At 42.0% G+C, this 26,430-nt stretch overlaps 1 protein-coding gene across 1 annotated transcript in view; it reads left to right on the plus strand.

Moving 5' to 3' along the window:
- Window positions 1–2,349: 2,349 nt before the first annotated feature.
- Window positions 2,350–26,430, plus strand: part of snrka (SNF related kinase a) — a 97,968-nt gene continuing 73,887 nt past the window's right edge. Inside the window, exons 1-2 of the mRNA XM_033638261.2 lie at window positions 2,350–2,565; window positions 3,495–4,208. Coding sequence (XP_033494152.1) covers window positions 3,620–4,208 — 589 coding nt within the window. The 5' untranslated portion in view covers window positions 2,350–2,565; window positions 3,495–3,619. The remainder of the gene's footprint in view (window positions 2,566–3,494; window positions 4,209–26,430) is intronic.

Consider the following 26,430-nt stretch of genomic DNA (forward strand, 5'->3'; position numbering starts at 1 on the left):
TAGCTCATGTTCACCATTGTAAATAGAGTAGGCTATAGAACTTTAAGGACAAAGTTCAAAGACTCAAAGGTTTTTAATCTGATCATGTGCAAAGGGAGACTGAGCACTGTTGTGAGGAAACACAGTACTTTTGTGTGAGAGTGAAACAAAAACACAAATACACTGTGGGAGAACATGTCCTATTAGTAAGGAAGCAGGGGAACAATTCTCAGTCTGACTAAGATCTGAACAGTGTTATTAGATAATTATCTTTCTTTTAAGCCACACATCAAACTACTTGTGAAAAGGCTGAAGCTGAAACTGGGCTTTTATTTTAGAAACAGGAACTGCTTCTCTTTCTTGACCAAAAAAAAAAACTGGTCCCTGCCACATTCTTGACTGTGCTTGATTTTGGGGGTGTATTATATATAAATGCGCCTTCCCAGTGTTTGCATGCTCTGGACTCTGTGTATCACGGTGCATTAAGATTCATTACCAACTGTAAGCCTCTAACTCATCACTGTATGCTGTATGCTCAGGTTAAGCATCTCTCTTTAAAATTTTGTAGATTTTTTCATTGCCATTATCTTGTTTACAAAGCTATTCTTGGCCTACTTCCAGCTTATTTATGTGTGTACATTAAGCGAAAAACTGAAAACGGCTCTGCTCTCCAGTTACATGTTTTTATTGTCTGTACTGAGGGTACGTATGGAGTTTGGCAAACAAACATTTATGTCCGCATCTCCTTATATGTGGAATCTTATGCAGAAGGACTTCAAGTTGCACTCACTGGTTCCTCTCGGCTGTCTCAAAGCACTGTTGCAGGATTTTTGTACACAGCCAATGCCACGGTGTAGCTTAGCTGGTCTATGTTATCATGTGTAGTTGACCTTGTTTTATGTTTTTATGGTTCACTTATAGCATATACTTTTTTTGATTTTCTTTTTAGTAATTTCATTTTGTTTTTTATAATGCTTGTTTTAGAGCTGCATTTGTTTTCATTTTTCGTTTTATTTTGTTCTATGTTTAGTTAAGTGTATTTATTTGCACAAACATGTATAGAAAAGATGGGGAAAAAAAGAGATTAAAAGTTAAAACATTGTGCAGGAGAGGGTTAGAAGCCAAAAATGGCTTATGAAGATACTTTGCTTGTCAGATAACAACAGTCATACATGAAAAGAAAGATAAAAGCAAAGATTGCATAATTGAACAAGAGTTCCAGATTAAGAAGTAATACAAAATTGTAGGAGATATATAGTTTACATAAAAAAGCTGAAATGCATTACAAATTAGTCAGTGAAGTTAAAGAGTCTTTGCAAATAAGACTCCTTTCAGATGTTTTTTGAATAACAATAATATAGATGATGATTTTAGAGATATTGTCTGTCTGTAACTTACATTGCTGCCTGTCTCAGCCAAGGCACTCTTGAAAAAGAGATTTTTAATCTCAAGAGTTTTTCTCTGGTTAGATAAAGCTTAGATGAGAATAAGAATAACAATAATAATAACAATAATACTAATAATAATAAACAGAGAAGGTACACAAACTCAGGAGAGTCAGGTAGGCTACGGGCCAGAACATGTCACTAGATGTCACTGCGCGCCCTTTATGGGGAAGACAAAGCAACACGGACAGGCAATGGATCTATCTCACAGAAACATGCGCTAAGTACCGCTAAACCTTTTACCATCAGACACAAACACTTAGCAGTGATTAATAAATCAGGTGTCGTGGGACGTTGTCACCTTGCATTAAATGAGATATCATTTCAAAACTCAAAACAATGTAAAACTCTCCCTCTCAGTAAGGTCATACTGACACATACCTTTATCAATTACATATCAATTAGATACCTCATATTATTTATTGTTGTGTAAACAGAATAATCTTTCAGCAGCATTTCCCCAATCAAAAGACTTTGACGTCAGAGTGGAATGCGGTTGCCGATGCTGTTATGCTGCTTTCAGTGGTCCTCGTAAGGAACTGACTGTGGCCTCCAAAATAGTAAATATAAACAGCTTGTCCCGCAGGACAATAATCCAACAATAATAAGAACATATTCAAATTAAAAAGTATCCTACCTTTTTTCCGCTGTTGTTGTTGTTGTTGTTGTTTTCTTAAAAAAGAATAGCCCACCTTATGACAGATTTCATGGTAACGTTGTGGCTTTGTATGTTATGTTTTCATTCATCTGTTAAACATTTGTGATGTAGATCCCATGAACAGAAAAAAAAATCATTTCTGAACACATTTTAGATAAACTATAACACTGACGAGAGTCTCTCGGATTAAAAATCTCGACACTTTTTTCAGCACTTGAAGGCAGCACCCAGCTCACCGCCTCACAGGGAGGAAACAACGTTCCGACCAGAGCAGCCGCTGCCAACGATGCAATGCCTCGTTTTACACATGAACCCTGGGCATAGGCACCTCCTGAGTGCCACGGTCACCTCGAAGAGACAGTGCCATCCTCGTTTACGCTGATCATTTGCGATAAGCTTCAGTAGGGAGTATACGAAAGGACCTAAGGTAGCCGGTAGAGACCGGAGTCGGGGCTTTATGTTTGCCGGAACGAAGCTGGAGAGGTGAGCTGAGCGAGCCCTGCTTACTTTAGCTTGCTACATGCTAACTACGGCTAGCTGTGTGATATGGAAAGCAGCACCTGTCTACCTGTGTGGACAGCGTTTTGTCACACAGCTAAATGTGTTTGCGTACAGATCATTATTCGGTGCATTTGTGAGTTAGCGGTCGACCCTCGGATATTAAAGAACGAAAGCAGTCAGCATCAGTCAGTCAGTAACGTTATGCTATGTTAACGCCGATCAATCAATGAACAGCAAGCTAGCTACTGGTTACATTAGGCTAATGTTAGCATCGTTGGGCCCGTAATGCAGCGGACTTCTCGGCTGGTCTGTCAAACTCCACCGTGGTAGCAAAACGCCTGCCTGAACATGCGACCGTAGGAATGCTTTCATTACAGTAGAGGGAAGTTTGACTTGGGTTAGTGAATAAACGAGCTATGGTTAGCGCAGCAGCCATCCTGTCAATAGTCAGCAAGGATCAAGTATTTATGCGCTAACGTACACACACAGAATGACATATCCAGGCTAGAGATGCAGTAATAAACCGGTTTCAAGGTATAAAAAAATGCGCTGGATGTTGAATCTCCCCTTCAGTTGAGTTATATTCTAAGCGGAGACTTTTTACGCATATTTCTATCAACACAATGGTTTCAAGTTGCAGTTGTATTAATAAAACATTAGTTCAACCAAAAATAACTCCTCTGCTTTCTTTATTTTAAGGATCATACTGACTGATAGTAATATAAATCCTGTAATGCTGTGATACCTCAATATTTTCTGAGACAGTTGTACTGTAAGAATGACATAATAATAGGGTGAACATGGGGATTTTTAGAAAATTTATTTGGTCCCTCACTCAGTTTAATGGTTGGCTTGGTAATGTAATCAGTGTTAAATGAATCTGTAGTGACTGTGTGTTTCATATCATTTAGGAAGCTGAAGCAATGGGTTTCTCCTTCAGCCTTCGATGAACTGAATTAAGCTGGACCCACACGACTCAGCTATCCTGCCCCTGCCTACAGTGGGGGCTCCCTTCTCCCTCTCGCCTTCTCCAGCTATGGCAGGCTTCAAGCGGGGCTATGATGGCAAAATTGCTGGCCTGTACGACCTGGACAAGACACTGGGCCGTGGTCACTTTGCTGTGGTCAAGCTGGCACGCCACGTCTTCACTGGGGAGAAGGTGGCGGTGAAAGTGATTGACAAGACTAAGCTAGACACCGTGGCTACAGGCCACCTTTTCCAGGAAGTCCGCTGCATGAAGCTGGTCCAGCACCCCAACATTGTGCGCCTATATGAAGTGATAGATACTCAGACCAAGCTTTACCTCATCTTGGAGCTAGGCGATGGAGGGGATATGTTTGACTACATCATGAAACATGAGGAGGGTCTGAATGAAGAGCTTGCTAAGAAATATTTTGCCCAGATTGTTCATGCTATCTCCTACTGCCATCGGCTACATGTGGTGCACAGGGACCTCAAGCCAGAGAATGTGGTGTTCTTCGAGAAACAAGGGCTGGTCAAGCTCACAGACTTTGGATTCAGTAACAAGTTTCAGCCGGGAAAAAAGCTGACCACCAGTTGTGGATCTCTGGCATACTCTGCACCGGAAATACTGCTGGGTGATGAGTATGATGCTCCAGCTGTAGGTATGCAAAACATATAGGCCTATGAATAATGTCAACATAATGAAATGAGTCACACTGTTCATTAGAAAATGGCAGAGAGCTACAGTGCAGTGCAACCAAACAAGATTTGAGCCAGATCTTTGACTCAGCCCTTTTCTGAGAGTGTGGTGCTTTTACACACACGCACACACACACACACACACACGGTTATTTTATCTTTTGTGATCCATCGATGGATGGACCAGGCTTGTTGCCTATGGCATGAACTCACTGTCCAGTCTACCTGTTAAATTCCTCACCTCCCAGAAAGCATGTACCTGTGTCAGAACACACAGGCTTTTGGCATCAAACTACACAGGACATCTTTAGCACATTGGTTTTTAAACCTAGCTTTAGCACAGTAATGTAATAAGGTTCACTATGTGGCTAGCACCTGTTTCACACATTTTTGTCACACCTTGCTGCAACACTGGCTGTTAGTTTGCTTACAGAGCCTGAACACGTGGCTGGTTTTGTGATTAGATTGCCTCAGTCCAGAACAGCCATCATTCATATGCCAGGGCCCTGTACTTATTTGAAACATCAAACTGTGGGTTCCAGGAGCACAATGCTGCTTACAGTAGCCTACTTGACACTGAACATCTTGCAGGCAGCTATGGGCAATGTGCTACAAGGTCAGCTCTACTAGCACTGATGTCAGTGGGTGTCCCATTGCACAAAATTAACTGGCTCATTGATTTTCTATGAGGGCTGACAGAGTGCAGACAAACAGATTGTGTGTCTCTCCATCACTGATATATCTAACACATCAGGTAGCTTAAATGATGGCAAAACATGGGACTAAGTCCAGCCCTTGAATTGGATGATGAGATGTTTTAAACTTGTTTTTCAGCCAGTGTAGTTGTTCATGTGGCACTAATCCTAATGAAGTCTGAAATCCATCTCATTATTGTTTATGCATGAAGGAAATGCTTTCAGAGAGGTAGTCAACTAGGTATTATTTGCAGAAAAAATAGGGAGTGTTGCACTGGGTCAAGGCACCAGGTTTTGGTGACGGTAAAATATCAGGTGCTCTTTAAGGATAGGTAAAGTAGTGACATTAGAATAAAAAAAGTGACTGTCCAGCTTAGGGCTGTGCGGTATACTGGTTTGTACTGAAAACCGGTATTTATTTTCGTTATGAATTAAATTTTTCTTATACCGCATGTTGCTGAAGAAGAACACAATGACCCAGAAGAACTCATACCAAAAAGAGCAGTGTTTACCCTATATGCAACTAGCAGCGGCGCATCGCCATTCACAATTCTCCTCTGCTCTCTGTATTGCACACGATGGAGTTTCCCCCCTGATGTGCGCGCGCACACACACACACACACACAGACAGGTGCGCACACACACACACAGACACACGCAGGTGAACACACTAGAGCCCGGCTCGGTCTGCATTTTCCTGACCGAAGCCGACCGACAAGTCCGAGACTAACCGAGCACTGCACTAATGGAGCAGAGCCTGTGTTGCATTCAGGTGTTGTCATGTAAAAAACAAATGGCAGCACTTCAATAGGCTATAGCACAACACAGCAGCATGTCAAGTAGGCGGGACCTGAGCAAAATATGGTCAAATACCGTGAAACCGATATGATTTAAAAAAATGTGATATGAAAATTTTGTCATACCGCCCAGCCCTAGTCCAGCTTACTTAATGTAGCAGTCCATGGTTGGCAATCTGAAAAGCATCCAAGGCACTCTGATTGTAAGTAAAAATTCTTAATTAACACATTTATGACCAAAGTGTTTCGATTTAACAGTCTTTATCAGGGAAGGGGTGGCTGATATATTAAATATGATGGATGTATGCAATGACAATATCTCAGACATCGAGTAAATGGTCATGTTGTTTGATTAAGCCACCAGCATGAGACTCGCTTTGGCGTTTCAGTTCTCTTGCTCTCTTCTAGGGCTGGGCGATATGGACAAAAATTCATATCCCGGTATTTTCAGGCTGAGTGTCGATACACAATATATATCCCGGTATTTTCTACGAAGTGGGCTACATGTTCTGTTGCCAGCTGATCCACGGCTGATTTTAAGGGGAGAAACGGGCAGGTTGGGTGTTGGCTGCGGTTGGTGAGACGCCACCGCTGCCCGTCTGAGTGCGGGCGGCCCGGACCTACTCCGGAGGAGGAGCAAGTACACAGCTCGGTGTGGCACCTTGTGTCTAAACTGATAACAGAAACACAATCAGCGCTTGACTGGACATGGCTAAAAGTTACAGAGGAAAAGGCCCACAGTATTGTACGTGTGCCACTGCCGTAACTTCATTCATCTCACAGACTGATTTTGCGTAGCTCGTGCAATAAATAGACCGCTGTTGCACCGTAGACTAATTAACAGATTAAACAGAGGAGCAGCTCTGTGTCTCTCTGAATGTTTATGGAGAAACTGTGAGTGAGTGGGCCAGAGCTGTGCGGAGACTGTGAGAGAGGAGAGATGCACACTATATAAATATAAACGGTATTGTCTAAAATTTTCTATATCTTACTTAAAAATATATCGATATATTGTAAAAAATCGATGTATCACCTAGCCCTACTCTCTCCTATGGCTTTCTCCCTCTCACAGACACACACACACATAAAGAAAGACTCACATACTGTCACACACACCCCTCCGCCCATCCAGACCACTTTCTCCTGAGCAACAGTAAGCAAGCAGCTCAAAGTGTCTTTCTCATCTGCAGGGCTCCAGACCTCTAACTTTGCTTTTTAATAGGGCTGTGCCCAACTTGAAGCAATCTCAACTAAGAGGTGTCCGACTGACAATTCAAATATCCGACTTTCAAGGGGCAGCCATAATATTTAGTCTGATTTTGTGACTTGCAGATATTATTAATATATTATCGACTGGAGAGCTGTGAGTTTGTTTCCAGCTTATAGTGAATAAATCATCACGTTTGATGCCACCGCGGTAACAGATTGACTTAATGGGATTAAGCGTGAGCAGAGGAAGCGTGGGTTTTTGTACCTGTAGGATATGACTGTGACTGTTAATTCACATTTTGTGAGCATGGAGCACCAGTGGGACTTGCAAATGCTTTTAATATTTACAGTGGAGAGCTGGTGTGTTTCCAGCTCACAGTGAATAATCCTCCTGCTTAAAGGCGCAGCAGCAACAGTTTAACTTAATGCTAACTGCTAACATCTGACTGCTTCAGGTTTACAGCAAAAACATCAGCACTAGTCGCCTAAGACAAGACAGTTCTTTTGTTAACTTTATTATAACAGTATTTTATTAAACTTAATTATAACATATTTTACTTATCTTTTTTTGGGCTGTTTTGCCTTTAATGGACGGGACAGAGTGAAGATTGTGAAGTGGGGAGAGATAGAGAGTGGGGGGACGACATGCAGCAAAGGGTTGCAAGCCGGAGTTGAACTCACGACCGCTGCAGCGAGGCATCACCTCTCTACATGGGGTGCCGGCACTATCCACTAAGCTACCGACGCCCCATATTTTACTTATCTTAAACTATTTTCTTTATGGCATGCACACACAGTTTTTCCTGCAAACATTCAAGGACGCCTTTATAACTTAGTAATTTATACTACTCTGACATTAACACTTAGGATGTTTGTCCACATGGAGTTTTTCTTGTGTGTAGAAGCAGTGGCTTGGCGCTGCCATTTTTTCTTCATATAATAAAGGGTCGCCGCTCTTTTTTTAATGATATGCTGTATGTGAGTTTTGTTTCTACAACAACATGTTGACATTAACACATACACGTAATTTATAGTTTTGCGTTGAATCGACGCGTAGGTTACGGCGTAGGATCCACGTCGATTTGGAGCCTACGCCGTAGCCTAACGTGCACCTCCCCAGAATTGTAACTATGCGTCGCAGTGATGCAGACCTCCGGTCTGTCGTTATATACGGACACCATTTCCCTCAGTGGAAATGGAGCTTGTATTTACTTTTAGTTCACAGATAAGAAACAATAAATTGTGAGGACAGTAAGGCCTCCATTAAAATAGCATTTTAAGTCTTGCGTGTGATATATCCTTTAGGGATTTATACTTCGAGATTTATCCAGGTTTCATATGAGAAGAGGGAAAGATCGCCGGCTGCTAGGCTAATCAATACAATGTAAAATGCCATAGGTTTGTGCTAATAACGTTAGCATATTGTATTTGTTTGAAAAACGTGTTTAGTGTGACAGTTGTTTTGTCGGTTAATCTTGGGAGTTGTAATGGAGCCAAATTGAGTGCCCTTACGTTTGCTAAATCATGCTGTTGTCCCTGGGAAAGATTGCTAGGTGCTAGGCTAATGTATACAATGTAAAATGCCATATGCTGGTGCTAATAACGTAGCATGTTGTATTTGCTTGGAAAATGTGTTTAGTACATGACAGTTGTTTTGTCAGTGAGCTTTGTGAGTTGTTATGGAGCCAAACTGTGTGCTGTTACCTTTGTTAAATGTTGCTGTTGTCCCTGGTATTATATGAGAAGAGGAAAAGATCGCTAGGCGCTAGGCTAATTTATACAGTGTAAAATGCCATAGACTTGTGGTAATAATGTTAGCATGTTGTAGTTGTGGGGAAATTTGTCCAGTCTGTCAATTCTGCGATTTATAGTGAAGCCAATTTATGTACTTTTGTTTGAAATTGTCTCCATTAAGCCATATTTAATGTGTGTTTTGAATCAACTAAACTTTACAGCACTTAACGGAGTCCTCTACCGCCGACTAGTGTTTTGGAGGTGTAACTGCATAGTGACACAGACACACCACCGCAGAAGTAAAAATAACGTGCAGATTTTTTTTCCCCACGACTAATCGATCAGTTGAAGATTATGTACGACTTTAGTCGACCAAGATTTTCTTTGGTTGACTGCAGCCCTAGAGAATAGGGGGGCGCAGGGGGTTAGAGGGTGAGGGAGATGTTAGGAGAGTAAAGGGCTATGGTGTACTTCTCTGGGTCTCAAATTCAAGGGTTTTTGGCCGCAAATTCAAGTTTTTTTTTGCCATGAGTTCCTGGAGGGACTGCCTAATCAACATCACTGCACATCATTTCTCTAAATTCAGTGTGCATAGGCTATTTATTTTCTGGGGTCTGTGTTAGCAGCATGAACCTAAAGGAGAAAGACACTAAACTGTATACTTTTAATATTGGTTTATTTATCTAGTGTCACATTGTCATCACAATATTCAACAACATTATCACATATATCACATGTTTTCTTGATATGCTGCTCTGGCAGTGAATCCCTCTGAACAGGTTTCCAGAGCATCTAATCCAAAGTGTACCCCATGGGCTGTGTTCAGCTGTTATGTCGCTGTATGATGTGCCTTTTTCACTCAATGAATTTGCAGTGTACCACCATCTGCACTGTTGTGCTAAGAGGCTATTTGCCACCCTGCATTCAGTATTATTGATAGTCAGTCTGTTTGCAGCCCACTATACGTAATTGTGCTGAGCAAGGCTGTTTAGTGGGCCTAACAACCTGCGCTCTGTGCCAGGTGTGTGTGTGTGTGTGTGTGTGTGTGTGTGTGTGTGTGTGTGTGTGTGTGTGTGTGTGTGTGATGTACTGAGGCATTAGTAGTAATTATAAAGTACTACTTTTGGCTGTGCCCTTTCAGTTGTTCGGTTGAGATTTCTTTGAGCTATTGATGGCCACTCAGATACTGTGTTGTCTCTCTTCTGAACATCACCATGCATTTTAGTGATGTGTTGCAGTGGCTGCTGTGGTCAGAGCCATTAGTCTTATGTGTTGTGTCTTGTTGCTCTAAAAATGAATGTAATGAGGTGAAAGTGCTCATTGTTTGCACATGTGCAGGCTGGGCCACAGAAAGGGTGTCTAGTGGCCATCTGTGGGGAGCGAAGCCTTTTTTTATCTGATGGGCTTACTTTGGTTTTTTAGGTATGTTTGGGAGATTTACAATGAAGATTATCTGTATGACCTAATCAAGAACCAAATTCCTTGTCTTTGAATTTCTAATTTGTATAAACATATGCATCTGTACTGAATCTTCACCTGGCTCAAGCAAACATATCTTTTAGGAGTTCTAATAGTTGAATGACAGAAAGAAAGAAAGTGATGATTATACCATTTATGCCTGGTTCAGATAACGCAACATCTTTGTTTGTTCTAACAGTCACTGTGTCAGATTAGATTATAAAATCATAAAATCTTACGGTGACTTGGCCAACAGACAACAGACTACATGTTGGTTCACAATCAATCCTCCCTGGTCATCTTTCACGCTGTGGGTGATGTCATCGGAATATTCTTGTCCTACATTTGTTATTATTGCTATTATTTCAGTCACTGTGGCTGTTCATGTCCCAGCTAAGCTGTTATTGTAGTAACATAAACCCACTGCCAAATCAAACTGGATACGATTAATCTGAGCCAAGTCTTCAACAAGGGAGCGTCTCAAGCCCGTCGTAGACAGGAGGTTCCAGATGTAAAAGCTGATTCATACTAACTCTTTTTAATAGAGAATGCACCTCACGAAACATGTTTTTGGCTGTAACTCAAGAATTCATGTGCTAATTATGACCAAACTTCATACAAATATCTAACAGGATAAAATAATGAAATTCTGGCATTTTATATCCAAAAGGTCAAAGGTCAACTTCACTGTGGCATCATTATGTTCTGCATAAAACACTTTTATTTAACGTCGTATCTCAGGAACTGAGATAGTATTTGGTGATACTGAACTGGTGACACTAATCTTGGGCGTCCACCTTGAAACTGTGCTTGTATAGATCTTCTGTGCTGCTGGGGGGAAGTTGGGTGTGAAGCATCCATGTTTTCACAGACATGAATGTAAACTGTAAGAGATACTTGATGGGTTCACAGAGGCAAATAAACGCAAGGCAGTAGTTCTTTCTTTGGTGTGTGTATGTATTTGCGTATATGTATATATGTAAGCATACTTGTCGGTGTATGTTTACATATGTTTCAATAATATTGCTTTTGTTTAGTATTTCCTTAACCTTTGAAAGCACTTTGTGCTTGTGGCTTGAAAAATGCTCCACAAATAAAGGTATTACTATTATTATTGTTTGTTCTTACTGCACTTAAGTAGCAGGTAACATGACCTAGTTAAGCTATTTCTCAGACTGAGAACAAATACTTATATGCTGAATATCTTTGATTCTGCTAGCAAAATACTACTTAAACAAATGTAGACCATTTCCCTGTTATTGTCGCATTTAAAATAGGGATGCACCGAAATGAAAATTTGTCGCCAAAGTCGAATAATATTAAACGCTTAGCCGAATACCGAGTACCGAATACCGAATATTGTTGTTTAGTTTTTCATTAGTTTTTGCAGATGAACCCCCTCCAGATTAGTGTTGTCACTGTACCAAAATTGGGACCCACTGTACGATACCAATGAAAATATCATGGTTCTGAGTAGTATCACGATATCACAGCAAAAATGAGGCAGATGTGCCTTTTGTCATTTATAAAAAGATAAATCACTTTTCTATAATACATAAATGATATTTCAATGGAATAAATTACTTAATGACTTATTCATACTTCAAAAACAGCATCAATGATTGATGAACATGGGGGGGATCAAAATAAAATAAATAAATAAAATAAGAATCAACCAGCCACCCTCCTCCCCTGAGTAAAGAACAGTCCCTTCATAAGTAAAGAACAGTCCCCAGGCCTGGACTGGCCCACGGGAGAACCGGGGAGTTCCCCAGTGGCCTGGCCTGCAAGTGGTCTGCTCTGGCCTGCCTGTCTTGTTTTTTTTTTTTTTTTTTTTTTTTAAGGCATGCTCTGCAGCGCAGGTGGCAGTGCCAGCTGGCAGAGAGCCCGCCCGCTGTCAGAAATGATAGGTCCCTGTCAGCATTTGTCACAACGATTGGTCAAAAAGTTTTTTTTTTTTTTTTTTTTTTTTTTTTTTTTGTAGATTCAAGACGTGATTAGTTTGTTTCGCTTTCCGCCGGCGCCCGCCCGCAAATCAGCGCGCCTGTAAACTGAAAGCAGCTTGGTTGTGGAGAGTCAGGTGGGGCAGAGAGCAGAGGGTGTGTACAGACTGTGCAGTAGGAGCTCTGCAGCTCAGCAGCGCCGTTACAATGGACCGCAAAAAGAGGAAAGGTGGAGCTGAACGGGAGAGAGATAAAAAAAAAAAAGGCTATTGAGGAAGAGGTGGCCAAATGTCATAAACCTACAGATATGTTCAGAGCCCCCCCAGCCCCCAGCAGCAGCGTGACGTCGTCAAATGATGATGCTGCAACAAGTAAGTTAACAGAGAAAGTAAGAAAACTGGTTATTCTCAACATGAGGTCCGGGGAGGATGGGGACCGACCCAAGGCCAGATAAATGACTGATGATAAGCTATAAGAGCCAAATTAACCCGTAAGGGTCCATTTGGTTCCATTTTGTAGAGAGCAGCGCAGGCTGAAACAGTTTGGGGACCCCTCTTAAGGATAGGCTCTTATCTGTATAAGTTCAAAAGTTTTCAATATCTATGTTACTGAAATAAGATCAGATAAGTTGAAGTTGCTGCTGACTTATATTTTTGTTTTACTGTTGCATTGAATATGGTATTATGATAAGCTGACATCAAAATGATTTGCTAACAAAATAATACAATCATGTTTAGTTCAGCATAATACCCATTCATATAGGAGTCCTGGTTTATTGAGGGGCACATTTGGTGAGGGTAGGGAAGAGAAAAGCACTGGACTGGAGGACTATGAGTAGGGTTGCTGTTAAAGTTGTGTTTAATAGAGTTGTTGTGTGACTGCTTTGGTGATTACTTAGCCCATATGTGTGTCCGTGTGCACGTGCATGTGTGTGAGCATGTAATGTGTGGATTGGGTGGCCTGGGTGGATGTAGTATGACTCCCGGCCTGAATTTTTATCTCAGTCCGGCCCTGACAGTCCCTAAAGTGTGGTGAGGTTTGTGGGCCATGAATGGCTCGTTTCTCCTCTGACACGTCACTTACGTGTTCGGCTGGCTCGGCTGTTCAAGTACTTCTGGGCAGTCCACACGCCAAGAAGAGGATATTATTGGAGCTGACTTCTCCTCGCCGGTAAGCCGATGGCTGCCGTATTTGACAGGAATACACATACATACTGTCTGTGTCTGTGACCCCCGTTCAACCCACAATCGGTGGGATTCGCCTTTCGTTTCTGCTGCTGGTTGAAATCTGTAGGCTGCTCGCACAGCGTGCTGAATGATTTGACGCCAGGGCCACACTGCCTGCGAAGCGCAGCGCACCGAAATTCTCGCGCGAGCCGGAGCACCTCCGTTCACATCAGACGCGCATTTCTCCACGCCGGTCGTCAAGGGATTCTGCTCCCAGCTGTTGTTTTTCCATCATGGGTAACTGCCCGGCTTGACACATTCGCTCGCGGCTTGCGCAGAAAATAGACCGGACGCCGAATTGATCGCTGCAGGGCCAGCGGCGGAGCTGCGCGGTGCGGCCGGTGTGGATGACACACTGTCACAACTGTTTAAGTGCACATGGCAGACAAATGTTTATGCAATTAAAGCAATAATAATGTTGAATTTTCAAAAAAGGAAACAAATTTGTTGCCCATTTCTCACATTTCAGATTTTCTCTTTTATATATTACTCTTGCCCTTAAATAAAGTATAAGTAATTTAGTGAAAACACCCAGTATTTCTTATCCAATTATTTGATTAATTGCCAGAATAAAAGATGGAATACTCGATTACTAAAAGAATCGATAGCTGAGCAACACTACCGGGTACCTCAGCGATAATGTAGCTGGTAACACTCTTGCTGTGTTGTCGTAGTGTGAATGCAGCATGGTCATTATATCCACACTACTGATGATTCTTTGCAAATCTCTTATTGTGTAAATATTTTCTGAAAGCACCAACAGTCAAGCCTACAATATTGTTGCATTATTGATATTGATCAAATAATATTGTGATATTTGACTTTTTCCATATCACCTGCCCCCAGTATGGCTGTACTACACACTACTTTTTCAGTTCAGTTCTGTATGCAATTTTTACGTTTCCACAGTGAAAAGTTGTGGATGGTACCAATGGAACAGTTCCTTACCAAATAGACATTTACAAGCAAAATTATTTAATGAATTTGTATACAAAATGTACAGAAAGGTAAAATCATCAAGTTTTGAAAAAATATTGCAATTTAATTTTGTCTTTAATGTGATCTTATATATATGTTATCTTTGCAATATGATTATCTTATAGCCTATAATGTTCAGTGTTTCCTCATCCCTCAATTGGGACCCATGGTGCAATACCAGTGAAAGTATCATGGTTCTGAGGCAGATGTGCCTTTTGTCATTTATAAAAAGATAAATCACTTTTCTATAATACATCACTGATATTTCAATGGAATAAATTACTTATTGACTTATTCATACTTCAAAAAATCAATAAGTGATTAACATGGGGGGGGGGGGGGGGGGGGGGTACAAATAAAATAAATAAATGAAATAAAAATCAACCAGCCACCCTCCTCCCCTGACAAGTCCCTTCATAAGTAAAGAACAGTCCCTAAAGTTTCTCCTCTGATACGCCATATACTGTGTGCCGCCATGGCTCAGCTGTTCAGGTACTTTTGGGCAGTCATGACAACAAGTTACTCACCTGGAGCCGGACTTCTTCGCCGGTAAGCCTATAGTGCACCGCCGTATTTGACAGGAATACGTATTCCTGTCCGTGTCTGTGACCCCCGTTCAACCCACAACCGGCGGGATTCGCCGTTATTGTTCATCGCCACACTGCCGACATTTTACTCCGTCCGTCCCCGTACGCTGTTTGATTGCGTTATCAAAACACACCGCTATTATTCGGCCTTGCTTTTCACTTATTCCACCGAATACCGAATGTGTGTTTTTTTTGCAATATTCGGCTGAATATATTCGGTGCATCCCTAAATAGGAGCCTTCCCCCACTCCCCACTCCCCTCACCGCTGCTCTCCTCACTATACTGGCTGCTGCGCTGTGCAAGTGCACAGATGTCTCAGAGTGGTGGTGCATTTGCAAAAATGTTTTGAAGGAGCAGCAGCGACGGCAATAATTTAGCAGCGGCGACACGCGAAACTCTGCAGGACTTATTTCCATCCTGCCCAGCAGCGGTACCGTGGCGAACGGTCCCTAACTGCGGGGAGAACGGAGCAGGCCTCCCCGGAGGTCTGCCGCTTTTCCTGGTCCGTCTCCTCCACACTTTGACTTATTTCCACGCTGCCGACAGTGGGACTATAGGCCTATTCACTGTGCCGACAGTGGCTTGGAAAACCGGCCATAACGCCAGGGCCTGCCCTGCCTGCGAAGCGCACCGAAATTCTCCCGCGAGCCAGAGCACTTCCGTTCACATCAGACGCGCATTTCTCCACGCTGGTCGACAAGCGGTTTTGCTCCCAGCTGTTGTCTCCATCACATTTGGGGCTGTTTTTCCATCATGGGTAACTACGCAGCTTGACACATTAGCTCGCGGCTCGCGCAGAAAATAGACCAGACACCGAAATGATCGCTGCAGGGCCGGCGGCGGAGCCGCGCGGTGCGCCGGTGTGGATGACACAATCGGTTAACATGGGCGCCGAAAGGAAACTGGCTTCACTTCTCAGCGCTTCGAGGCTATTCGCGGCACTTCCGCGGGCGGTGTGGTTCTTAACCGTGTCACACGGGGAAGAGGGAAGGCGGCTGGAGTTCCTCCAACATTTGCAGTTAGATTATCATATTTTTTTATTGACAAAAATACAGGCTGCTTCGGTTGATTTTTTTATGCGCGCACGTGCCCCTAAATATTTTTTTACAGTTCGCACACACCTATTTTTAGTCGCAAACGCGAGTGAAACGCTCGCACTGTCGAGCCCTGAGAGATATGCATATATTCAGCAGTAAACCTGATGGAGATGGAAAGCAGCACAGCAGTCTCCTACATGTGGAGCTGCAGCAGGTCTGTCTGTGACAAATGTCCCCCAGAGTGCTCTGTCTGCCTGCCAATGACGCTGTGAGGAGAGCTTGTGCGTGAGTGCTCTTCTGGTTGACAGCTCCGTATATGTCAGTGACAGCTTCCAGAGTTGCTGTTCATTAGTGTGACTACAATGTCTGTGCATATGCCTGTTTTACATGTCTTCTAATCACACAGCTCCATATTGCATATGAAGATTGCTTGACGACGGTTGTCTGATGTGAAGCTCAGGAACTTTTTGCATACTTTAACTTATTGATTTTGTGTTCCCAGTTTTGTGTGCTGTCTCTACTTTACAAAAAGTAAAATTCATCCTTTGTATTTAAACTAAATGTCAGTGAAGTTCAGAGAATATAAATAGTTGTCAGCAGAAAGTACAAATCACTTTGCTGGTTAAATTCTAGGTTCCAAAGAGAAGGCCCACTGTGGGGTGTAAAACTATGAATGTTGCTGCCTTTCTTTTGAGTTTAGCTTGGTGGGTAATAGGGTTGGGTACCGAAACTCTGTACTTTTTGTACTTGGTACCGATTCACTTCGGTACTACCGAGTACCGATTCACTTAAAATGAATTGGTGCCAAATTTCGGTACCTGAGGTGGAAGCGGAGCGAGAGCACATGACTCTCACCTCAGACTCAGCAACAATGGCGACAAAAAAAATGTGCAGACAAAAGTTAATGTGCAGCACTGTTCCTAAATGTTCTCAATAAAATGTTGAAACTGAGAAGTTTAGACTACGGGCCCGAACGACGCATAGTGCGTCCAAATTCACACCTGTTCTTCTCTTCTCTTGTAGTCCGGCTTTCAAGATGCAAATATCTCCATATTGTCCAGCTGACACTCCATCAAACTTTGTATGACAAGACAAGCGCACTTCACCTTTGTGCACCCAGACAACTGCAGCCTAATTATGCATGCTGACAGGGCCGTAGTCACCATATACATTGAGGGGAAGTGACAGAATGTCCCACCATCATGGTTCTTATATCGCCAGATTCCAGAGAGTCTCCCCTCTTCATACATGGCAGAATATGTCAACTTCCAACTTGCTATGGTGAGATACATGTAAGAATTTAGGCACACGGATTTGTTTTTTTCATTGATATAAAAATTAATATAAAATACAGGCACATAGAAGGACATGAAATGATGGCAAATCTGGTTAGCCCAGATTGTCCTGAAAAAAAAAAACAAGATATAGCATGTGTATGTAGCCTTTATAATGACTGTGATATAAGCTTAAAAGTAAAGGCAGTAAAAATACCCCAAAAACGCCTAGGGCCCATAGGGTTAAAAAGTACCGAAATAAGGTACCGCTTGGTACCGGTACCGAATTCCAGATACTGGTACTGTATCGGTTCAATTATGAACGGTACCCAACCCTAGTGGGTAACAGGGTTTCTGTTACAAAGAAAAAAATTGTGCTGGTCCAGATGTTCCTCAAGATTGTAGTGTCCTGGACAAAGGGGAGAAATTCTGGTCAAATAGTATCCAGGGTTTTCCCTGCCTATCTAAGACAAAGGCGGGCCGCCCGGGTGATTTTGGCCGCCGCCTTGGTTAAAGAGTGTGTTTGTACATGGGCGGCATTCAGATGTAGCTTCTTTTGTGCACACAAACCCATTACTTTCAATGTGTGCGCTCACAACCCAAAGCAATGCCGTAACAACGCGCATTCGGTGCGATGCACTTCTTTTTCTGTCCGGCACACAGCTCCACGGACCTGCTTCTCCCTCCAGTGTTGTGTCAATTCCTGGTGCCCCCTTGGGCTGTGTCTCTCCTATTGTTTCCTCATGGAGCTCTGCCCCGTTTGAAAGGCGAAGGAAGCCCGTATGTGGAAAGGCGTCGTCTCCGAGATGTAGAATGTGTATGATAGAAGAGAAACACAAATTTCAGAACCGCTGACTTGTATCATCAGAACAGACATGTCCTGTGATTTTTAGTCTCCTTTCATATTTAATAGAGGGGGGACAATACCTGACAGTAATATTCTCAGCTGTTAGGATGTGCCTGCTGTAAAGGGTAAATATAATAGAAGGCTGAAAATCACAGGACATGTCTGTTCTGATTATACAAGTTAGCAGTGTAAAGCTCGAGCATGTGGGGGCCTCCTTTCATATTTAATTCGGGGGGGAGATTGTATCTAAAAGTACAGCTGTCAAGATGCCCCCCGCCACAGGCCTTTGCCACCTTGGTCTCGAAAAAACCCAGGGAAAACCCTGGTATCTGTGTTTATTGCTCCTAAAAACGATTGATAGTACTGTTATGTCATGTAAACAAAGCACGTAGCCATCAGCTGTGCGCTCGAGATCAGACTGGAGACATAGCCACTTAAAAGATGGTTTAGTAGCTATTTGCTATTTTCCTAGGTTTGTACTTTCAAAACAGAAAACATGCATTTTATTTTGTGATGTTTATGTGAAATTATATACAGTATAGCCAACAGCAGGTAGGTTGTAATTAGTGGTGGTCATTTACCAGAAACTTTCAGCTCCCTGGTGATCCTTGTCCAGCCAGCTGCCACCTTTTTTAGGTTTTTGTAGTTGAGGAGCATTTGTGTCGATAACTCCTCATTTTAACTTCATACGTCAGCCATCCTTTCAACTTGAGCAACAGTAATAAACAGAAACAGGGCATCCACAAAAGTTGCAAGTTGTGTGTCGCACTGCACAGCATATTGGACATTCCTGTAGAAAACAAAGCAATCAAACTGATTTTGCCACTGAGCTGCCAGTCACTTAGGACCTGGTGGGAATTATTTTCAAGGGACATGATGAATGGAGAGACTTAAATATGTCAAAGTGGTAATAAGCAGATAACAGAAATCCTGTTTATTAAAACTAGGAAGTCTATGCAGTAGAAAGACGCAAATACTTTTGAAATAGGTGCTAAAGAAAAAAAGACACTTTTGCTCAAGAGGGAGAAACCTACAACTACCAGAATGCACTGTGCTGCATCAGACCAAGAGACGCTCCAGCTGATGGGTGATGTAATGTGAACTCGTCTGTTTAAAACAACGGCGGCCAGCTGGTTGGTAATAAACAATCTTGTATTACAGTTAAACATGTACATGTGTGTACAACATGTTCCTGAAAATATCTGAGGTGAGAAATAGGCAACTCAGTAACATAATCTTGGTTTATATTTGGTCAGCGCTTATTAGTTTTACAGTTTGGTCTCACTTTATTCGAACTTGTTTTCACTGTGCAGGACACAGTTTTGCGCCCACTTCCTGTTTACAAACTCTTGCTATTACTGTTCGTCATAGCACTGAAATATTTTTATGAAAACATTTTACATAAGAAATAGGCAATACAGTAACATAATCTTGCTAGCCGATCAACACTGCCTAGTTTTACCATACCATAATGGGATTTTGGTCTGCTCTTTGTGTCCATGGTGGTTGCATGGGTGGCTAGCAATGCAAAAATGCACAAATACAGCCTGTAGTTGGAGCAACAGCTCAAAACTCTGCCAAATGACGTGTATTGCATCAATTTGCGTCATTCCGTGGAGTTTCGCTGGGAGGGGAGGAGGGATATATATCGATATCTAGGCACTGGTAAGATGGAGGGAAGGTAACCACAGTTCATTTACAGATACTACCCACATTGTTTTGGCTTATCGGCTAAGTATTGCTTAAATACGGAGGTATCCACTTCTCAGATTAAAAGTTGTTTCTCAACAGTGTGATTCAACAATAGGTGCGGGAGATGGGGAAATCCTCATGCAAAATCTTTATAGACAAAATAAAGTTAAGTTAAATAAAGTTACTTTGGGGCGGCAGTAGCTCAGTCCATAGGGACTTGGGTTGGGACCCCATCTGGACCAAATATGGAGCGTGGACTGGTGGCTGGAGAGGTGCTAGTTCACCTCCTGGGCACTGCCGAGTAGTGCTGCACGATTAATCTAATCCATTTTCCATTTCCAATCTATTTTATTTATAAAGCCCAATATCACAAATCACAATTTGCCTCACAGGGCTTTACAGCATACGACATCCCTCTGTCCTTTGGACCCTCACAGCGGATAAGGAAAAACTCCCCAAAAAAAACCCTTTAACGGGGAAAAAAAACGGTAGAAACCTCAGGAAGAGCAACTGAGGAGGGATCCCTCTTCCAGGACGGACAGACGTGCAATAGATGTCGTACAGAACAGATCAACATGATAAATTAACAGTAATCCGTATGACACAATGAGACAGAAAGAGAGACAGAGACGGAGAGAAATGCAGGACAGACAGTAGACAGTAGCTTACAACAACATTAATTAAAGTAATGATATTGTAATTCTGATTACGGCTGTTGTGGTACAATATGTTGAAAGTATATATTAATATCTGATAGTATACATATGTAACAATCATATGTGTATAATAACAGTAGAAGTATGACTAATGATAACAGCAGCAGGAGGCGTCAGGCAGGACCACGGCAGCAGCACAACCACACGTCACACTATCCAGGCACCACTGCGATATAAGTTAACCTGCGAGACAGTGGAGATCAAAGGCTCCAGAGAAGAAGCCGAGTGTTAGCAAAGGAGAGAGTGAGATCGAGGGGGAGAGAGCGAGATCGAGAGATCGAGAGAGAGAGAGAGAGAGAGAGCGCTCGGGCTATAATAGGAGGTCCCCCGGCAGACTAGGCCTAAGTCAGCCTAACTAGGGGCTGTACAAGGCAAGCCTGAGCCAGCCCTAACTATAAGCTTTATCAAAAAGGAAAGTCTTAAGTCTAGTCTTAAATGTGGAGACGGTGTCTGCCTCCTGGACCGCAACAGGAAGATGATTCCACAGGAGAGGAGCCTGATAGCTGAAGGCTCTGGCTCCTGATCTACTTTTGGAGACTTTAGGGACCACGAGTAACCCTGCGTTCTCAGAGCGCAGTGTTCTGGTGGGATAATATGGCACTATGAGCTCTCTAAGATATGACAGAGCCTGACCATTTAAAGCTTTGTAAGTTCAGTGTAGGATTTTAAATTCAATTCTGGATTTTACAGGGAGCCAGTGCAGAGAAGCTAAAACAGGAGAAATATGATCTTGTTTCTTAGTTCCTGTTAGTACATGTGCTGCTGCATTCTGAATTAGCTGGAGAGTTTTTAAAGACTTAGTAGAGCGACCTGATAATAGGGAATTACAGTAATCCACCCTAGAGACAACAAAAGCGTGGACCAATTTTTCTGCATCTTTTCGGGTCAGGATAGACCTAATTTTCGCAATATTACGTAGATGAAAAGTCAGTCCGTGAAATTTGTTTTAAATGCGAATTAAAAGACAAATCTTGGTCAAATATTACTCCTAGGTTTCTTACGGCAGTGCTAGAGACCAGTGCAATGGCATCTAGAGAAACTATATCATCAGATAAAGAGTCTCTGAGTTGTTTGGGGCCAAGGACAATAACAGTTTTGTCTGAATTTAACACCAGGAAATCGGTGCTCATCCAGGTTTTTATGTCTTTAAGGCATTTTTGAAGTTTAGATAATTGATCGGTTTATTCTGGCTTTATTGATAAATACAACTGTGTATCATCCACATAACAATGGAAGTTTACAGAGTGATTTCTAATGATGTTACCTAAGGGAATATAGAGTGAATAGGATTGGTCCGAGCACAGAACCTTGCGGAAATCCAAAACAAACTTTAGTACGTAGAGATGATTCATCATTAACATGAACAAACTGAAAACGATCAGATAAATAAGATTTAAACCAGCTTAGTGCAGAACTTTTAAGGCCAATTAAATGTGGCAGTCTCTGTAGCAGAATTTGATGGTCAATTGTGTCAAATGCGGCACTAAGATCTAATAAAACAAGTACAGAGACGAGTCCTTTGTCTGAAGCAATCAGAAGGTCATTTGTAATTTTAACTAGTGCTGTCTCAGTGCTATGATGCACTCTAAATCCTGACTGAAATTCCTCAAATAAATTATTATCATGGAGAAAATCACATAGCTGGTCTGCGACTACTTTCTCAAGGATCTTTGAAAAAAAGGGAAGATTAGATATTGGTCTATAGTTGATCATGTCTAATATGTGAGTGTTAACTAACTTCCTTAAGTAGCCTAGTTGGGATGGGGTCTAAGAGACACGTTGATGATTTAGATGAAAGAAAACATTGCGGCCAAATGTTGAAGAGAAATTGGGGAGAAGCAATCTAAATATATATTAAGTCTTACAGCTGTGTTTGAGGGCAGATTGGTTCCGCTTGAGGACAGGAGGTCATGAATTTTCCCTCTAATAGTTAGAATTTTGTCATTAAAGAAGCTCATAAAATCATTACTGCCAAGGGCTAAAGGAATACAAGGCTCAATAGAGCTGTGACTCTCAGTCAGCCTGGCTACAGTGCTGAAAAGAAACCTGGGGTTGTTCTTGTTTTCTTCTATTAATGCTGAGTAATAGTTTGCTCTGGCATTGCGCAGGCCCCTCTTATACGTTTTGAAAGTTTCTTCCCAGACTAAACGAGATTCTTCCAGTTTGGTTAAGCGCCAATTCCTTTCAAATTTTCACAATATTTGTGTTAATTTTTGGGTTTGAGAGTTATACCAAGGAGCGAACTTTCTTTACTTTGTTAACTTCTTTTTAAGAGGAGCTACGGAGTCGAGTGTTGTTTGCAGCGAGCCTGCAACGCTATCAACAAGATGATCAATTCGGGAGAGTTTAAAGTCGGTATGGGAAACCTCTGTTACAGAAGGACATGGTATTAAATTCAATGTCGATGGAATCTTTGCCTTAAATTTTGCAACAGCACTATCTGATAAACATCTAGTATAGTAACTGTTGCTGAGTGGCGTGTAATCGGGTAAAAATAAATCAAAAGTTATTAAATAATGATCTGATAGAGAGGGATTCTGTGGAAAGACTGTTAGGTTATCAATTTCAATTCCATACGTCAGAACTAGATCGAGGGTATGGTTAAAACAGTGAGTGGGTTCATGTACACCCTGACTGAAGCCAATGGAGTCTAATAATGAGATAAACGCGGTAGCCAGGGAGTCATTATCAACGTCAACATGAATGTTAAAATTGCCTACAATAATAACTTTATCTGATTTAAAAACTAAACTGGATAAAACCTCTGAGAATTCAGATACAAATTCAGAATACGGACCAGTAGCATGGTACACTATAACAAATAAAAGTGGCTGCGATATTTTCCAGGTTGGATGTAAAAGACTAAGAAGTTCATCAAAACAAAGATGGAGGCACCGGAAAAGGAAATCCGAAATGCGCCGTCTGCATTTCAGTCAAACGTCTGGACTTATGTGGGATTTTTTAACATGGATGGAAAGAAGGACTTTGATATGACACATATGATTTTCAAGCGGTGTCTTATGAGAATAAAATATTCTGGGAATACTACGAACATGAGGGCTCACCTCACACTTGACCATCCAGAGATAGGGTTAGCCACTGATGGCCAAGCTATTGATAAACCAGCTCCGCCGAAAAATCAGTGGACACACTTAGCTTGACAAAACTACCATCTAACGCTGGGAGAGCTAAGAAAATAACACAGTTCATCACCTACTTAATGTGCAAATATGTGCGTCCATGCAGCATTGTTTTTTTTTTTGTTTTTTTTAAAGATAATCTTTTTGGGCATTTTTTGCCTTTAATGGACAGGACAGCTTTTGTGTGAAGGGGGGGTATGACTTGCAGCAAAGGGCTGCAGGCTGGAATCGAACCCAAGCCGCTGCAGCAAGGACAGAGCCTTTGTATGTAGGGTGCATGCTCTATCCACTGAGCCACCGATGCCCCCCACAGCATTGTTGAAAACGAAAGCTTTTGTTAAATGCTTAAAACACTGGAACCCAGGTATGTTGGTCAGTCTGTCTGCTTTGCATCACATTTTGCTGCAATAAAAATGATTAAAGTCAGATGAACAGACTGAAAACTTCATCTTATGAGGTAAAACTGATGTTGACAAAGTTTTCCTTTGGGGAAATAATTTGCAGTTGGAAAAAAGGTAGTAAATCGCAAATCGCAAAATGTTGCAAAATATTTTATCACAATACTCAGCATATCGCAATGTCCCAATAATATTGTATTGTGGGTCCTCTGGCGATTCCCACGCCTACAGACAGACAGACAGACAGACAGACAGACAGAGACATAGCATGGTGGTGGTATTAGTCTATTGCTGCAGGTGCTCCTGTACATGACAGTGCTCCAGACTAACTTTTTCCACTAGGAGCACCAGTGCTCCTTACTGAAAATTTTAGGAGCACCAGCACAAAATTTAGGAGCACTATCTATATCGACACAACATATTCATAATTTTGTCTATATTAACTGCATTACTGATAATTTAGCAATAAACACAGACTATTTACAGTAATAGCAATATACTGCTTTATTTCAAATGAAACAGTAATAAAGTGCAGTAGGCTAGTGCTTAAGAAAACACCATTACGGTAAATTAAAGGGCTTCCTTCAACAGAGGCACCAAATAATAAATTAATAAATGTAAACATTAAGTATGTGGTCAGTAACTTGTAACTTACTGTCAATACAGCACAACCACAACAAAACAAGTAAACAAATATTTCATTTGAATTGAATGAATTTCATTGTCATTTCAGCCTCTTCTGCAGACCTATTTTTATTTGCGTGCCTCTTAAATGATGTGTGCAGCGGCGCTTTTGCTCCATCATTGCATCGGTCCCTGCATAATTTATTCCTGATGCTGTTGTTGTGCTTAACCAGCGTTTCATGTTTGAAGTGTGTGGTGGAGTCAGCGAATTTAGTTTTCCCCGCAAATTTCGGACCGCACTGAGAGCAGTACATGCAGGACATCACTTTCTTTTCTTTACAATATCTCAACCACGTAAATTCAGTGAGCCATTCTTGTCGGAAATGATAGGGCTTTGGCTTTTTCGGTGCTGCGACATCACCTGCTGACTCATCCCCTGAACTGTCGTCGTCGGAAGTTTGGGAAACTGGCACAGGACCGACAGGAGTTTCTAGATTATTTTTTCTTGTGAAAAACGAATCTATAGTTCGTTTCATAGCGTCACTTTATGGTCAAACGACACAGCACTTTCTACTCGACACCGGCTCTGTGACCCCTCTCTGTCTAACCCCGCGCACAGTGCACACATACTAAAACTGCTGCACGTTGCTATGGTTACTGGCGCCGCCCCCCGCCTCCCGCCTCGCAGTGCGCATCCAGACACACATGACAGGCGCGCACACACACACACACACACACACACACAGACACTCGCTTCCGCTCCTCCATGAAATGCAATTCTAAAAAAAAAAAAAGAAAGAAAAAGGGGGAGAGGGGTGGATTTGTAAGTCGCGCTGGTGCTCCTAGTTAAAAAACTATGTTGCACAGCCTCCAAAAAAGGTCGCAAAATGCGACCAATTAGGCGCAGTCTGGAGCCCTGCATGACCAGTACATGGTGGAGAGGGTCAGAGAGAGAGAGAGAGATGAACATGTGAAACTAAACAGTGGAACTGTATACTGTGTATACAGCATGCAGGGCTGAGCAAGGCTCTCCCTGTAAGCAGATTCAACAGATAAAGCCCACATTCAAACCTGCAGTCAGTACATAGCTGTCCAGCCAGAACCTCAAGTCCATCATGTTTGAGAAAGCGAGTAAAATGTATGAGTGGTCATGTGTGGTGCACATACACTTTGCCACAGCCTTTCTCAGTGTGAGCTGACACTTTGCAGAGACCTAATAGGTCTATTGAGCAGCAGGATGATTATGTTTGTTCATATTTCAGTAGGAGAAGAGACATTGCAGTGCACGCAGCTGTAGGTATTCACAATATTGCAGATGTGGTAATGTTGAGCACAGTGAGCACGTGGAACTGTATGCCAGCTGTTCTGTGGAAATGCCTTATACCAGTTGTTCCATCATCTCGTATTCAGGCAGCTTTTTGGTCCATTAACAGGCCTAAAATGAAAGGCTTGGTCTGGTTGACTAATAGCCATTACACAAAGCAGTGCAGGCGCTTTGTAAATGGGCTCACAAACACAGTGACTATACTGATGTATTTTTCATTTGAGATCAAATCAGTGACTGCTAACTATCCCTGTAACACACCATTTGTCAAGCTTTAGCAGTGGTTCAGTTATAATCATGGCTTTTACTTTTGTCTTCTCTCAGAACAAATGCCATCTGGAGTCAGACACAAAACAGGAATTATCCTCCAAATGTTTTCATTGCCTGTTTTTTGCTTGTGAGGACTCTGCTCTCATAAGACAAGCCAAACCTGAGGACCTCTGTCTGCCACAGATGCTTCCTTATGTGTGCTGTGTTTATATTGCCTTGTTATTTCACTACAGCT

Source organism: Epinephelus lanceolatus, chromosome 10, assembly GCF_041903045.1.
Source record: "Epinephelus lanceolatus isolate andai-2023 chromosome 10, ASM4190304v1, whole genome shotgun sequence".
In the NCBI taxonomy this organism is placed as follows: Eukaryota; Metazoa; Chordata; class Actinopteri; order Perciformes; family Serranidae; genus Epinephelus; species Epinephelus lanceolatus.